The sequence below is a fragment of the Odocoileus virginianus genome, chromosome 10 (assembly GCF_023699985.2).
Source record: "Odocoileus virginianus isolate 20LAN1187 ecotype Illinois chromosome 10, Ovbor_1.2, whole genome shotgun sequence".
In the NCBI taxonomy this organism is placed as follows: Eukaryota; Metazoa; Chordata; class Mammalia; order Artiodactyla; family Cervidae; genus Odocoileus; species Odocoileus virginianus.
Window position 1 is genome coordinate 59,838,461 of NC_069683.1, and position 12,922 is coordinate 59,851,382.

Sequence of the window (12,922 nt, forward strand, 5' to 3'; positions counted from 1 at the left end):
AGGGATTCTTGCCACAGTAGTAGATGTAATGGTCATCTGAATTAAATTCACCAGTTCTGGTCCTTTTTAGTTCACTGATTGCTGAAATGTCAGTATTTACTGTTGCCATCTCCTATTTCACCACTTCCACTTTACTTTGATTCATGGACCTAACATTCCAGGTTTCTATGCAATATTGCTCTTTACAGCATAGGACTTTACTTCCAACACCAGTCACATCCACAACTAGGTATTGTTTCCACTTTGGCTCAGCCTCTTCATTCTTTCTGGAGCTATTTCTCCAGTCTTCTCCAGTAGCATATTGGGCACCTACTGACCTGAGGAGTTCATCTTTCAGTGTCATATCTTTTTGACTTTTCATGTGGTTCTTCTCAGTATTCTTCTGAAGTACACTGAAGTGGTTTGCCATTCACTCTCCAGTGGACCATGTTTTGTCAGAACTCTCACCGTGACCTGTCGGTCTTGGGTGAACCCTACACAGCATAGTTTCATTGAGTTAGAGAAGCCTGTGATCCACATGATCATTTTGTTTAGTTTTCCGTGATTGTGGTTTCCATTCTGTCTGCCCTCTGATGGATGAGGATAAGAGGCTTGTGGAAGCTTCCTGATGGGAGAGACTGGCTGTGGGGGAATCTGCTGGGGGGTCTTGCTCTGATGGGTGGGACATGGGTCACCAGTTGCCTGCCTCAGGGACAGGGGCTCTGGCTGCAGCAGACCTGGGAGGTGTAGGGTGTGAGCCCCACCATAGGACTACCGAGCAGACAGCACACAAACTGGAGAACAGTTATACCAAAGAAGTTTTTGCACTGTTGTGAAAGTTCTGGGACCACACCAGATTTCCCAACCAGGGGATCCGTCAAAGGGACCGAGAACCCCCAGGGAATTTGACTTTGAAGGCCAGTGGGATTTGATTACAGCACTTCCATAGGACTGGGGAAACAGACTCTTGGAGGGCACAAACAAAACCTTGTGCGCACCAGGAGCCAGAGAAGGGAACAGTGACCCCACAAGAGACTGAGCCAGACCTGCCTGTGAGTGTCCAGGAGTCTCCAGTGGAGGCGTGGGAAGGATAATGAACCATACTTTGGTGGTGGAAGCAAAGGCCACTCCACCAGAGTCACTGTTAGCCATGAGTTGACTCACATCATAGTCATTATCATTATTATTGAAAGTTAAAGTGTCTTACACTATACAAACTTTTAGTGGGAGCAAAACTTAGAGACTTCAGGCCTCTGAACTTGGTTCTGCCCCAGACCAGTGGTAGGACTGCTCCATGTCTGCTCCTGTGTCTAGAAGAGCTGGGTGGTGTCTGGAGGTGTCTGCACTGCTGTGCCCCATGGCATCATTGCAAGGATAAAACGAGATACTGGAGAGAAAGTGCTTTGCAAGCAGTGCTCTCGCATAAGGGGCTGCTGGTGGTATTTTGTTGGATTGTTGTTGCACAGGCAGAGTTTGGAAGAGCATTCTGCAAATGCGGTCTTAGCCATGGACCAGTTTCCTGGGATGACGGGGACCAGTGACCCAGCTCGCTGAGTCAGAGAGGATGAGACTGAGCTGCCCGGGTCACAGGCAACACTCCCAGTCACACGTCCTCCCCTCTTGTCCCTGGCACTCTGCAGCCCCCAGGGCCTGGCCCTTCTTTGATGCATCTCCCTGGGTCAGAGTGTGTTTTGTTTATCTGTGGAGCTGAGAGCCTGTTTTTGTCAGCCCAGGACAGTGGAGGAGCCTGGCTGCTTCATGCCAAAGGGGATAAGAGCTTCCAGGAGGAAGCTGACAGGCTTGGGGTGGAATCAGGCACCCAGCCGCTGTCTCCGTTTGAAGTCCCCCCATGGGTTACTTCTGTAGCCCTTGCCCTCCAAGGAAATGCACTTCAAAGAGGAGGCATGTGGACAGCAGCTGGGATCTTCAAAGACCCTCCCAAGGACTCTTAGCTCCCCTCCCCGAGTAGAGAGCCTCAGCAGTGGTGCTCGGGTGGACTTGGTAGGGGACTTGGCATGTTTTCAGCTCACACAGAAACCTCTCTGGCAGAGGCCCGTCTGTGACATCCAGCCAGGCAGGCATTTCCCTGGGGGCTGTGCCCATACCCCTAGCATTTGATGTGCCAGGCCTGGGAGCGGAGGACCCGGCTACAGGAGGAGCTCCTGTGTTCTCCGCACTCATATTCCCCCTCGTTATTGTGATCAGTGTCCACATGTCACAAGACAGAGTGGAGCCCTCCCCACTGCAGACGGAGGCACATGTTCAATTCCCAAAGATCTCCTGCACGGGCCCGACAGCATTTCCACAGTCTCTTGTCTGAGGGGCTCTGGAAGGAGGCAGAGGTAATAACATATCCCTTTCTAATGGCTCAGGGGCTCCCAGGTGAGATGACCGGCCAGTGACTTAGTTGCACAGGAATGTCCTTGCCAGACTGGCTTTCCACGCAGGGGTAGGGTGCTGAGGCGGAAAAGGACACAGGGTGGACTTAAAGGCGGGCACCTCTGGCTTCAAATGCCATTTCTGCTACTTCTTGGCTGTGAGACGCTAATTTCACTAAGCAGCCGTTTCCTTCTCTATAAAACAAAAGACAGCAACAGGACCTACCTCGTATGAAGTGAGATTGGGAAGCACCTAGTCAAGGCTTCTTGCTCCTTAAGGTGTGGTCTGTGGACCAACACCACCAGCATGGCCTGGGAGCTTATTAGAGAAACAGAAGCTCAAGGTCCCCTGCTGAGTTGAATCTTCATCTTAACTATATCCAAGTAATTGATAGGTGTGTGAACATGTTGAGAAGCATCCCTGTAGACAGACTGGATTGAGCTGTGTTGCATTACGAATGGGCCCCCTGAAATAGCCCTAGCAAGGAGACTGTGTGAACTTCGTTAATGACCAGACACTTTTGTGCCTACTGCACTTTCTGTAAGCTGGTGTGGAGTGCTGGCACTTTTCTGAACGAGGGCTGTATTTCACTATTAGAACAGTTGCTGTGCTGTCCAGCTTTGCAGAAAGACACTGAGGAAACGGGGCACATCACGCCTCCCTTTTGCCCAGCCAGCCACCCTCTTCCCACCCCGGATGCTTTGGTCTTGGGGCGGGTAGGGAGGAGAGGGCTGAGCAACCCTCCCCAGGAACCCAGCTGGCTTCCTGCCTCTTGAAGGACATGGCTCTTCATCACAAGGAGCTCTCTGGGGAATATTGTACACAACTCTGTTGCCATGACCAGGAGGCATGTTTGTTTTGACTCAGGGCCTGGGGAGACAATTCATTACCCAGAGAGGAGTGGAGCTGGGGGCTGTTAAGCAGAGCGGCAGGCCAACAGGGCTGTGTCTAGGAGCAGAGGAGCCTTCAGGTTTTCTTAGACACGCCGCCACTGCTCAGGACTAGCCCTCCTGGGCTGCATACGGAAAGAAAGCATCGTCTCCAGAAAGCCTTGCAGGAGTGCCCCCACCCCTCGACACTCTGCCTCTAAGGTACCTCTTCTTCTTTCCATAGCATCTTGAGAATAATAGTATCCTATCATTTGCCATGTTACTTTATAACCAGTTTACGCGACAGCTGCTCCCCTGCCCCATGCTAGGTTTTTTGTTTTTGCTTTTTAATTGGGGTATTCATTTCAGTTCAGTCGCTCAGTCATGTCCAACTCTTTGCAAATCCATGGACTGCAGCACGCCAGGCCTCCCTGTCCATCACCAGCTCCCAGAGTTTACTCAAGCTTATGTCCATTGAGTCAGTGATGCCATCCAACCATCTCATCCTCTGTCATTCCCTTCTCCTCCCACCTTCAGTCTTTCCCAGCATCAGGATCTTTTCCAGTGAGTCAGTTCTTCACATCAGGTGGCCAAAGTACTGTAGTTTCTGCTTCAGCATCAGTCCTTCCAGTGAACACCCAGGACTGATCTCCTTTAGGATGGACTGGCTGGATCTCCTTGCAGCCCAACAGACTCTTAAGAGTCTTCTCCAACACCACAGTTCAAAAACATCAATTCTTTGGTGCTCAGCTTTCTTTATAGTCCAACTCTCACATCCACACACAACTACTGGGAAAACCATAGCCTTGACTAGATGGACCTTTGTTGGCAGAGTAGTTGCTTTATAATGTTGTGTTAGTTCCTGCTCTACAGGAAAGTGAATCAGCCATCCATATACATACAGTCCCTCCTTCTTGGGGGGAGTCCCCCCCGCCGCGACCGCCGTCCCATCCACAGAGCATGAACCCCTAGCCGCCTCTTTTACACACGTGTGTGTAAGCTCAGTCGTGTCTGACTCTGCAACCCTGTGGACTGTAATCCGCCAGGCTCCTCCATCCATGGGATTCTCCCGGCAAGACTACTGGAGCGCCTTGCCATGCCCTCCTCCAGGGGGTCTTCCCAACCCAGGGATCAAACCCAAGTCTCCTGCATCGCCTGCACTGGCGATACACTAGGCGCCACCTAGGTGGTGTGTGTGTGTGTATGTGTGTGTTTGTGTGTGTGCCTGCACTGGCGATGCACTAGGCGCCACCTAGGTGGTGTGTGTGTGTGTGTGTGTGTGTGTGTGTGCCTGCACTGGCGATGCACTAGGTGCCACCTAGGTGGTGTGTGTGTGTGTGTGTGTGTGTGTGCCTGCACTGGCGATGCACTAGGCGCCACCTAGGTGGTGTGTGTGTGTGTGGGTGGTCCTGATCTCCCAGTTCACTGCGCGGCAGCCTTGTGCAGATGTCCGTTCTTTTCGCTGGCGTCTGTATCCCTGCCCAGCCTGTGGGTCTTGCTTCTTAAGGGCTGGCGCTGAAGAAGCTGTTCTTCCACCCGCAGGGCTGCTGCTGGGGAAGGAGCACCACGACCACGCATCCACCCCCGTGCTGCCCACCCCCTCTGCCGCCGCGCTGTCCCCGCCAGCCCCTGGCATGTCGGCCGGCAGCGCCCACGCCAAGACGGGCAGCAAGGACAGCAGCACGCAGACCGACAAGAGCGCCGAGCTCTTCTGGCCCGGCGTGGCCTCCCTGCCCACGCGTAGCAGGCTCAGCGGGACCCCTTCCAACAGCCCCGTGCTGAAGCACCCAGCGGCCAAGGGCGCAGCAGAGAAACTGGGTAGGGGGTCTCCGCCTGCTCTCGCACTCCACAGAGCTCCCTGTCCTGTTTGTGTGGGAGTGGGGCGGGGAGGGGCTTCTATTGAGCTGGGGGGGGGGGGGCGCGGGGAGCCGGGCTACCAACCTACTCTCACAGGTTATCTTATGGTTTGGTTTCTCTAATGCATGTAGGCTCTGCCAAGTGTTAGGCACTCAGTCGTGTCTGACTCTTTGCAGTTCCACGGACCATAATCCACCAGACTCCTCTGTCTGTGGAATTCTCTAGGCAAGAAGACCAGAGTGGCTTGCCATTCTCTTCTCCAGGGGAGCTTCCCAACCCAGGGATTGAACCCAGGTCTTCTGCAATGCAGGCAGATTCTCTACCATCGGAGCCACCAGGGGTGCCCTAGACTCTGCAGGCTCTTTATCTGGAACTGAAATATGTGTGCTTGCGTGCTAAGTCGCTTCTGTTGTGCCCCACCCTTTGTGACTCCATGGACCATAGCCCACCAGGCTCCTCTGTCCATGGAACTCTCCAGGCAAGAATACTGGAGTGGGTTGCCATTTCCTTCTCCGGGGGATCTTCCTGACCCAGTCTCATGTCTCCTGCATGAGAACCTCCTGGCAGGCAGGTTCTTTACCACTAGTGCCACCTGGGAAGCCCTAAAATGTGTGTAGAGACTCCTAACTTATTACCATTTAAAAGAGCACACAAATTGCATTTGTCCTTTTAGCATATGTTTAATAGCTAGCCCTTCCCCAGAAGGTGTGCAAACAGACCCTCAAGGGATGTAAGGAATTAGCCCCCTTTCCCTGCCCCCCTGCCGCCCCCCAGTATGTTTGGGAGCTGGTACCAGGTCCATCAAGAGCATCAGGTACAGAGATGTTGCCTTCAAGGTGTTTACTTATTAAGGATTCAGTGTCAATTGAAGCAGACACTGATTCAGTCTTGTGTGGTTAGAAGCAGAAGGTAGATTTAAGGTAGGTGAACTGGCCTAACACTCAGGCCAGTTCTGAGGAATTGCTTTCAAACATTTAAGAGATGACAGGTTGGGAGTTTTGTGATGGGTCCAGAAATGTCCTTGGAGAGAGTAGATTTGGCTTTGGACTGTTCTAGTCATGGAGTGAGGATACCTCTGCTCAGGAATCCTTTGGAGTAGGTGGGGGCTCCTGGGCATAAATGAGTTGTTTCCTCAATGGGGTTCCCTGTATTCATCTTCCAAAATAAACAAGTACACATAATGTTGTCAATTTTTGGAGATGTAATTCTTGGGATGCCCTTTTGCCAAGAAGGCAGGGGACCGGGGAGGGACGTGCCTCATTGTAGGCACTTGATAATTTAGAGGAGAGGAGGAGAGCGGGGTGGGTGAGGTCCCCGCACAAAGTCCTAACGCCCCCTTCACCCGTTCAGACCTCTCCAATCACGTCCTGGTTGTGTTCTCTGTGTCCGAATCCCAGGCCCAGGCATTTAGCTTTGGCCCACCAAAGTTGGGCTCTGTGGCCCTAACCTGCGTGCACCAGTGGTAATGGGTGGTACGTGAAGTGGTTCCATTTTAGAGAGAACTGGGAAGACCTGTGGTCCTCCTGGGGAACGGGCCGCTGATATGTCCCTTCTGTTTGGCAGAGAACTCTCCCGGCCACGGAAAGTCGCCTGACCACAAAGGCCGTGTCAGCAACTTGCTCCACAAGCCCGAGTTCCCCGACGGGGAGATGATGGAAGTTCTCATCTAACCCTGGGCTCCCGGTAGAATTTAACAGCAGAACACCGAAGCGTGAGAAACATGGCAAAGAGAAAGAAAGATCACGAAGGTTGCGGATGGGAAATCAGGGATGGTTTGAGCAGATAAGGATTTCAGATTAGTGAGAACACTTTTTATAAATGTTAAAACAAAAACAGGAGACCTACATGACTGAAGATGAAGAGGATGCCGTGGATTACTGCTTACGGTGGAAGAGAGAAGATGCATGTAGATTTGGAAACGAAGAAATAGGAAGTGAAATTTTTTCATTGTACAGAAAAATGTACCTCTCGGGGAGGGTCTGTGTACACCCATGGTCTGGTTATAAACAGATAAACCTGAGCATGGATCTTCCTTGGAATACGCCCATTCTCCTTGCCTCTTAGCTTGTTTTGAGAAGAACCTCCTAGAAATCTTGCAGTCTGTCTTGACATAATGTCATATCACCTGTGCCCTCCATGATGTGTCCTCTGAATGCGTGTGGGTGTGGCAGGGAGGAGAAATGTCCGGGGTGATGGAGGGTTTAAAAGGCCATCTCCACCTCTGTACCTTTTGGTTTGGATTGTCAGGAGGTTTGGGGCCTTCTTGGCTTTTCTGCACTGAGCAGTATATTCTCAGCAGGATGGGAGCTTTCTGGTCTTGGGGTTCATCCCCCCTCACTTCTCTGAGTTCATCTCTGTCTCTGCCTCATCCTCTTTCATTTTACCCTTTTTTCCTTCATTTTTTTTTCCTTTTGTACTAAGCCTTGGCAGTGTTCCTTCGGTCTGGGGTTTGCCAAGCAGTATCTGAACGGTCATCATGCACAGTGACTAGTGGGACAAAGCCTTTTGGTGGCTTCCTGGCAGCTTCCTCCACCTTTGAGGAGTTGGGCTGCAGCAGCTAACGTTCTGAGAGTGACCTTGGTCAGCTCCAGTGAGACAGGATTCACGGCCACGATGACGTCCTGCCTTAAGCTCCTGCCGCCGCCGCAAGTTTCTCCCCTCGCATCGGCTCTTACACTGAGTTCGGTATCTCCATCTCCTTGCTCCGCTGAGGTCGGACTTTCAGGATTGCGCTCCAGGAAACAAGGGACACTTGACTTGGTGGCATCTAGAATCTCCCCTGGCACCTCCCCTGTCCCACTCGCTACTGTTTGTGGCCCCTGCTCTGCCAGCCCCTTGAACCCTTCTGGATGTAGTTCATGAGCACGCAGATTCTGTGACTGTCAGCAGGTCGGGTCTGCCCTGCTGGGGACTTGCTTTGTAACCTAACAGGCCAGTATCGAGACAGTGTTGTCGGGTTGTTCAAGGGTTTAGTTCAAAGCAGCTGGTCCAAAGTAAGACAGAAGCACCAGGTCAAAGAGCCAGAAATGAGTGAGGTCGTGGCCCTCTTTTCCCTATGTTGTACAGTTTCCCATCTGACTTCTCAGACATCGGCTTCCTTTACAAACCTGGAAGGTGCTGGATCAGCGGAGAGAGGCTAGTCAGGCCATCAGATGCCCTTGTGGGGTCCTGATGAATTTGCTCCCTCCAGGGGAGCAGCATCTCTGTCGCCCCGGGTCCTCACGCCCACAATCTGAGACTTTCTTGCATCCCACCCAAATGAAGCCCTGAAGACTGCGTCACTTCAGAAAGTTGGCTTAGGTGGCTCCTTGTAGGGTTGGTCTTTCAAGTGTAACCTGGGTGCGTGCCTGACTGCTAAGTCGCTTCAGTTGTGTCCGACTCTGTGCAGCCCTGTGGACCAGAGCCCACCAGGCTCCTCTGTCCATGGGATTCTCCAGGCAAGAATGCTGGAGTGGGTTGCCATGCCATCCTCCCGGGGATCTACCCCACCCTGGGATCGAACCTGTGTCTCTTACGTCTCCTGCCTTGGCAGGTGGGTTCTTTACCATGAGGGCGAGCTACGGGGAGCCCTGTAACCTGGGTGAAGCCTCCCCAGATCCACGTGGTAGAAGACCGTGATGAGTGCAGGTGGAGGGAAGGAAACTGCTGGCTTTGCCCAGGAGCTTCTCAGAGCTGCCTGGTGGTCAGAGGGGGCAGAAGGGATGCACCTCAAGCCTTGCTCTGTGGGGGACTCGTGTGTCACACGTGTTGCCTTCTGCGGTCCCACGTTAAGCATCACTGAGGGTTGTGCAGCCTGAGGAGCCAGAGCGGCTCTGTGGGGCTGAGCGGTCCCGGGTTCCGCCGGAAGAGCGAACCTCATGGGTGGTGCAGGGGCGGGGTGAGTATGGACACGTGGGGGTGGGGGAGCAGAAGATTCCCCCTCCCATCTCCTCTTTCACTTTCGACAAGTGATGAGGCTCAGTTGATGGCAGCCGACTCTCGTAAGGACCTTTTGGCCCCTGATTAATGTTGAGAATGGAAAAAATTAGTGTCTAGAAATAGGAGGGCCCCCCCAATGCTGTCCATATCTGGACCACCCCAAATGTGAGCTGTGTCCCCCAGAATGGGTGGGAGCCAGAGCTCGTCTTTAGGCCCCAGCGCATCTCGTTGTCAGCACAGGCACGAGGCTCGCTGGCTTTCCTCGGTCCCCCAAGTCGCCAGGCTTGGTAACTCTGACAATGCACAGACATCACCATTTTTCAGTTGCGCTGTAGTGTCTGTCCCCCTTTTTTGCTTCTGACCTGCCTCCTCTGCAACGAAAGGGACTGACAGCTTTGAAATCTCTTCTTTTATGGCAGATTCCGGCCCAGCGAGGGCCTCACTGCTCTTCATCTCCGTAGATTTCTCGGAGCCTTGCTCGCCTTTAGGAGAAAGCAGATACTGAACTCCCACTGTGCGTTCTTGCGGTTGATGCCACATGATCTCATGGGATTTTCAAAAAAGAATCCTTGCTCCATTTTTTAGTGCCGACTGTGTGCAAGCGCTGGTCCTTTTGGTGCATCCTCGGACCACATGGGAGCAGGGGCAGGTTTACCCTTATTTCACAGACGAGGAAACGGGCTCAGGGAGGCCAAGTCCCTTCCACAGGAGAGACTGGCGTCTGGACCGAGGGTTTGGGAGAGCAGCCTTGGCACAGGCCAGACTGCCTCTGACTTGAGGGTGATGAGCGTCTTTCAGGGTCACATCTTGGCCCTCTCCGTCCCCTTTATGTGTCTGTGCACGTGTGCACACACACTCAGTTCCCTTCTTCATCCCCCCCGGCGACCTCCAAACTGCTAGGACTGCCCGTAAACACAGCTATAGATGGGAGTCTGTGTACTGTTACACTGGGCCACAAAGTCTGCTTTATAAACCTCTTTCTTGCATGTAATGCAGAGGCCGGGCCTCCTGCAGAACGTCCCAGTGTGGTGTCTGATCATAACTCCTGGCCCTGTCTCAGGGTGAAGGGTCAAGGCCTTGTCCCTGGGTGACGGCCCGCCGGGGTCACCCTGCCTCCTCCTCGAGTGTGTCGTCTGGCAGTTTCCGTGTGCTGCCCGGGGTACCGTGTGGAGCAGGCGATGTTGCTGCTTTCTGGCACTGATTTCCGAATGTGTGCAGAGCCTTTCCCTGACGTTTTCTTCTCAGCTTGTCTTCGGCTTCCCACGGGTTGGAGGCCAGCCATGGTGTCGCACTGCGCCTGCTCCGAGTGGACACGCAGTTCATGGCTGCCATGTCCCTCCCGGGACTTGGGTTGGAGGCAGAGAGTGGGGGCCCTTCTTTCTCTCTTCTGGTTTGCGGAGCTTGCTCTTTGGGACCCACGTGTGCGTTTGACTACACAGGACTTGGGTTGGGTATCCAAGCGTGCCGGAATGCCCCCTGCAGAACAGTCAGCCATCCCCGCTGTTTGTTGTCTCGTGGCTTTGACCTTGTGATGCTGAGTGCTGACAATTAGAGATGTCTCCTGCTTTGTCCTCTGCAGTGCTGCTGATTGAGCCTCTAAGTCATATCTGACTCTTGCGACCCGATGGACTGCATATAGCCCACCAGGCTCCTCTGTCCATGGGATTCTCCAGGCAAGAACACTGGAGTGGGTGGCTGTTTCCTTCTCCATTTGGTAGCTGATGGCAATAGAAACTCCCCCCACTGCAGCCTGAGTCCCAGAGCCTGGTGTGAACACAGATGTCAGGAGAGGCAGGGTTCCAGGAAGCCATGGAGAGTAGGTGGCGGGTTGCAAGGTTTGGAGGCAGGGAGCTCACGTGAGCAGAGAGGTATGTCTTCCAAAACAAAGTCCTGCAGCCAGCGTGTGTGCCCTGGCACCGGTGGGCATGCTTCTGTGTGCCCCCCCTGATCTCACACTCCTCCTGAGCCAGGGAGGACTGTGGCCGTGATATGAGGGAATCAGAGTGTCTTTTAACACAGAACATCCTGTCCACAGCTGCCCGCTTGTCCCTAAGTTTGACGCAGCTGCGGTGTAGGCTTTACAAATGTTGTTTTTTCTCTTCCTCTGTTTTTTTTTTTCTGCTAATTAATCAGTGTGTTTAGAATGTCTTCATTCAACATGAGGGATGTTCAGGGGGTGTCCCTTGTGTGTGGCTCCATGGAAGATGGGCAGAGTCATTAAGAAGTTAACAGAAGCTGGTCAGTTGGGAGCATGAAAAGGTTAGCACTTCAGTAAATGGATTTCTTCTGGACCTAATAAGCAGTTTTTTTTTTCCTCTCGCTTTTAAGTAGTACCCCTTTTCTTGTTTGGTAATTTAAAGGTATCTAAAGACATGCATTGAAAAAAAAAAAAAAAGACCTGTATATATTTGTCAGTGCATACATATGAGATGTGGCTCTGAGATTGTATGTCGAGTTTCTTTTCTTAATATCCGGAAGATCCAAGTGTTTCATCTCACCCTACCTTGTGAAACTCTTGTCGATGACTGAGGTGCTGTCCAAGTAGAAACATTCTGTTAACACCTCTGTGAGGATGGATTTGGGGGCCTGGTACGTTCCTCTGGTTATCCTTAGACATGAGGGATCATCGTCCTTTGAGGATGGGTTTAAGTTTGGAAATAAACCCAAGTCATTGACTCAGTTGGATAAGTAAAGATGGGTGATGAAGGTAAGTTACATCCTTTTGGCTCTTTCTTTTTTTAAAAAAAAAGTCCCTAAGATGTTCCTGGGGATGCTGCATCTTTGGACTCCTTTCAGGGTGACCACTTCAAAGGAAGACAGTAATCACTAGTACATATAACTTCCAATGGATTTTTTTTAAAAAAGCTGCTCTCTTGTCACGCCTTGTACGTGTTCACACCTCTGTGTACACACGATGTAAGCACACATTCATGAGTATCTATCTGCCTCCAGTCGGAATTCCGTAAAACCGTGTTAGACTTAAGTGCATGTTATTGTCATATTAGGCCAAAACCGGGGTGTTTCTTTGTCGTGAAACTTTTCTTCTTCAGAGAATTAAAGTATTGTTTTCAGTATAATGGAGTCTATATACAGCATTCTCCTGTATCAGCTCCTGAATTTCTGGTGCCCAGTGGTATGTTTCCATGTGGTTTACCTAGAATTCTGTTCACATAGAGACACCTGTAAGTATTTATTACAAACCAGGATGTAAACAGACTGGCCCATAGTGGTTTTCTTTGATTTAAGGTGTTTTCCCCCCTTTGCGGAGCAGAATCTGGGACGTTCTGTGAGGCGGGGCGGGGCGGGCACCCACCTCAGCCGAAACCCCGCTGGCCTGGGTGCCACCGCGCTTCCCGCCGGCTGCGAGTACTGCGTTCTGTCCAGCAGACTCTGATGTAACATTCTGGCATCTTCGTATGGCTGGTCTGTCCTGGGGGGCGGGGAGCCCAGAGCTGCAACAGCCAGATGGGTCTGTGCAGAGCAGGGAAATTCAGGAAGACTGTGTGTCCCCCACAGCAAATATTGATCCTGTTGGTCAGCCAAAGATTTTCCTATCCTTTGCTGCTTAAATTTGTGCCTTAATATTGTATATAATAAATGGATTAAAAAAAAAACAACTTCTTTCCCTCTCATTTGCTCTTTTCTTTTCCTAGGAACTTATGTACACAGCGCTCAGTCAATGTGGGTTGAATTTCATCTCGTTTTACTCCTGGAGGCGGCCTCACTTGCTGTTTTGCTTCCAGAGGCCTCCAGTCCCCCACCGCACCCCTCCACCACCACGCCCTCCTTGTGGAACTCCTGCTCTTGATCCCAAGGAGGAAATGAGTCATCCAGGCCACTGGAGCTTGCCATCCACCCACCACCCGCCCCTCCAGACAAATACGGAAAGAGGAAACACAGGGACGTGGGCCCAGGAGATA

At 52.0% G+C, this 12,922-nt stretch overlaps 1 protein-coding gene across 9 annotated transcripts in view; it reads left to right on the plus strand.

Moving 5' to 3' along the window:
• The window catches only part of AMOTL1 (angiomotin like 1), a 208,455-nt gene extending 195,836 nt beyond the window's left edge, over positions 1-12,619 (plus strand). For all 9 annotated transcript variants that reach the window (XM_020885530.2, XM_020885523.2, XM_020885534.2 and 6 more), the window contains 2 exons: positions 4,770-5,045; positions 6,648-12,619. In XM_020885530.2, the coding sequence (XP_020741189.2) occupies positions 4,770-5,045; positions 6,648-6,754 (383 nt within the window). In that variant the 3' untranslated portion in view covers positions 6,755-12,619. The remainder of the gene's footprint in view (positions 1-4,769; positions 5,046-6,647) is intronic.
• The last annotated feature ends 303 nt before the right edge of the window (positions 12,620-12,922 follow it).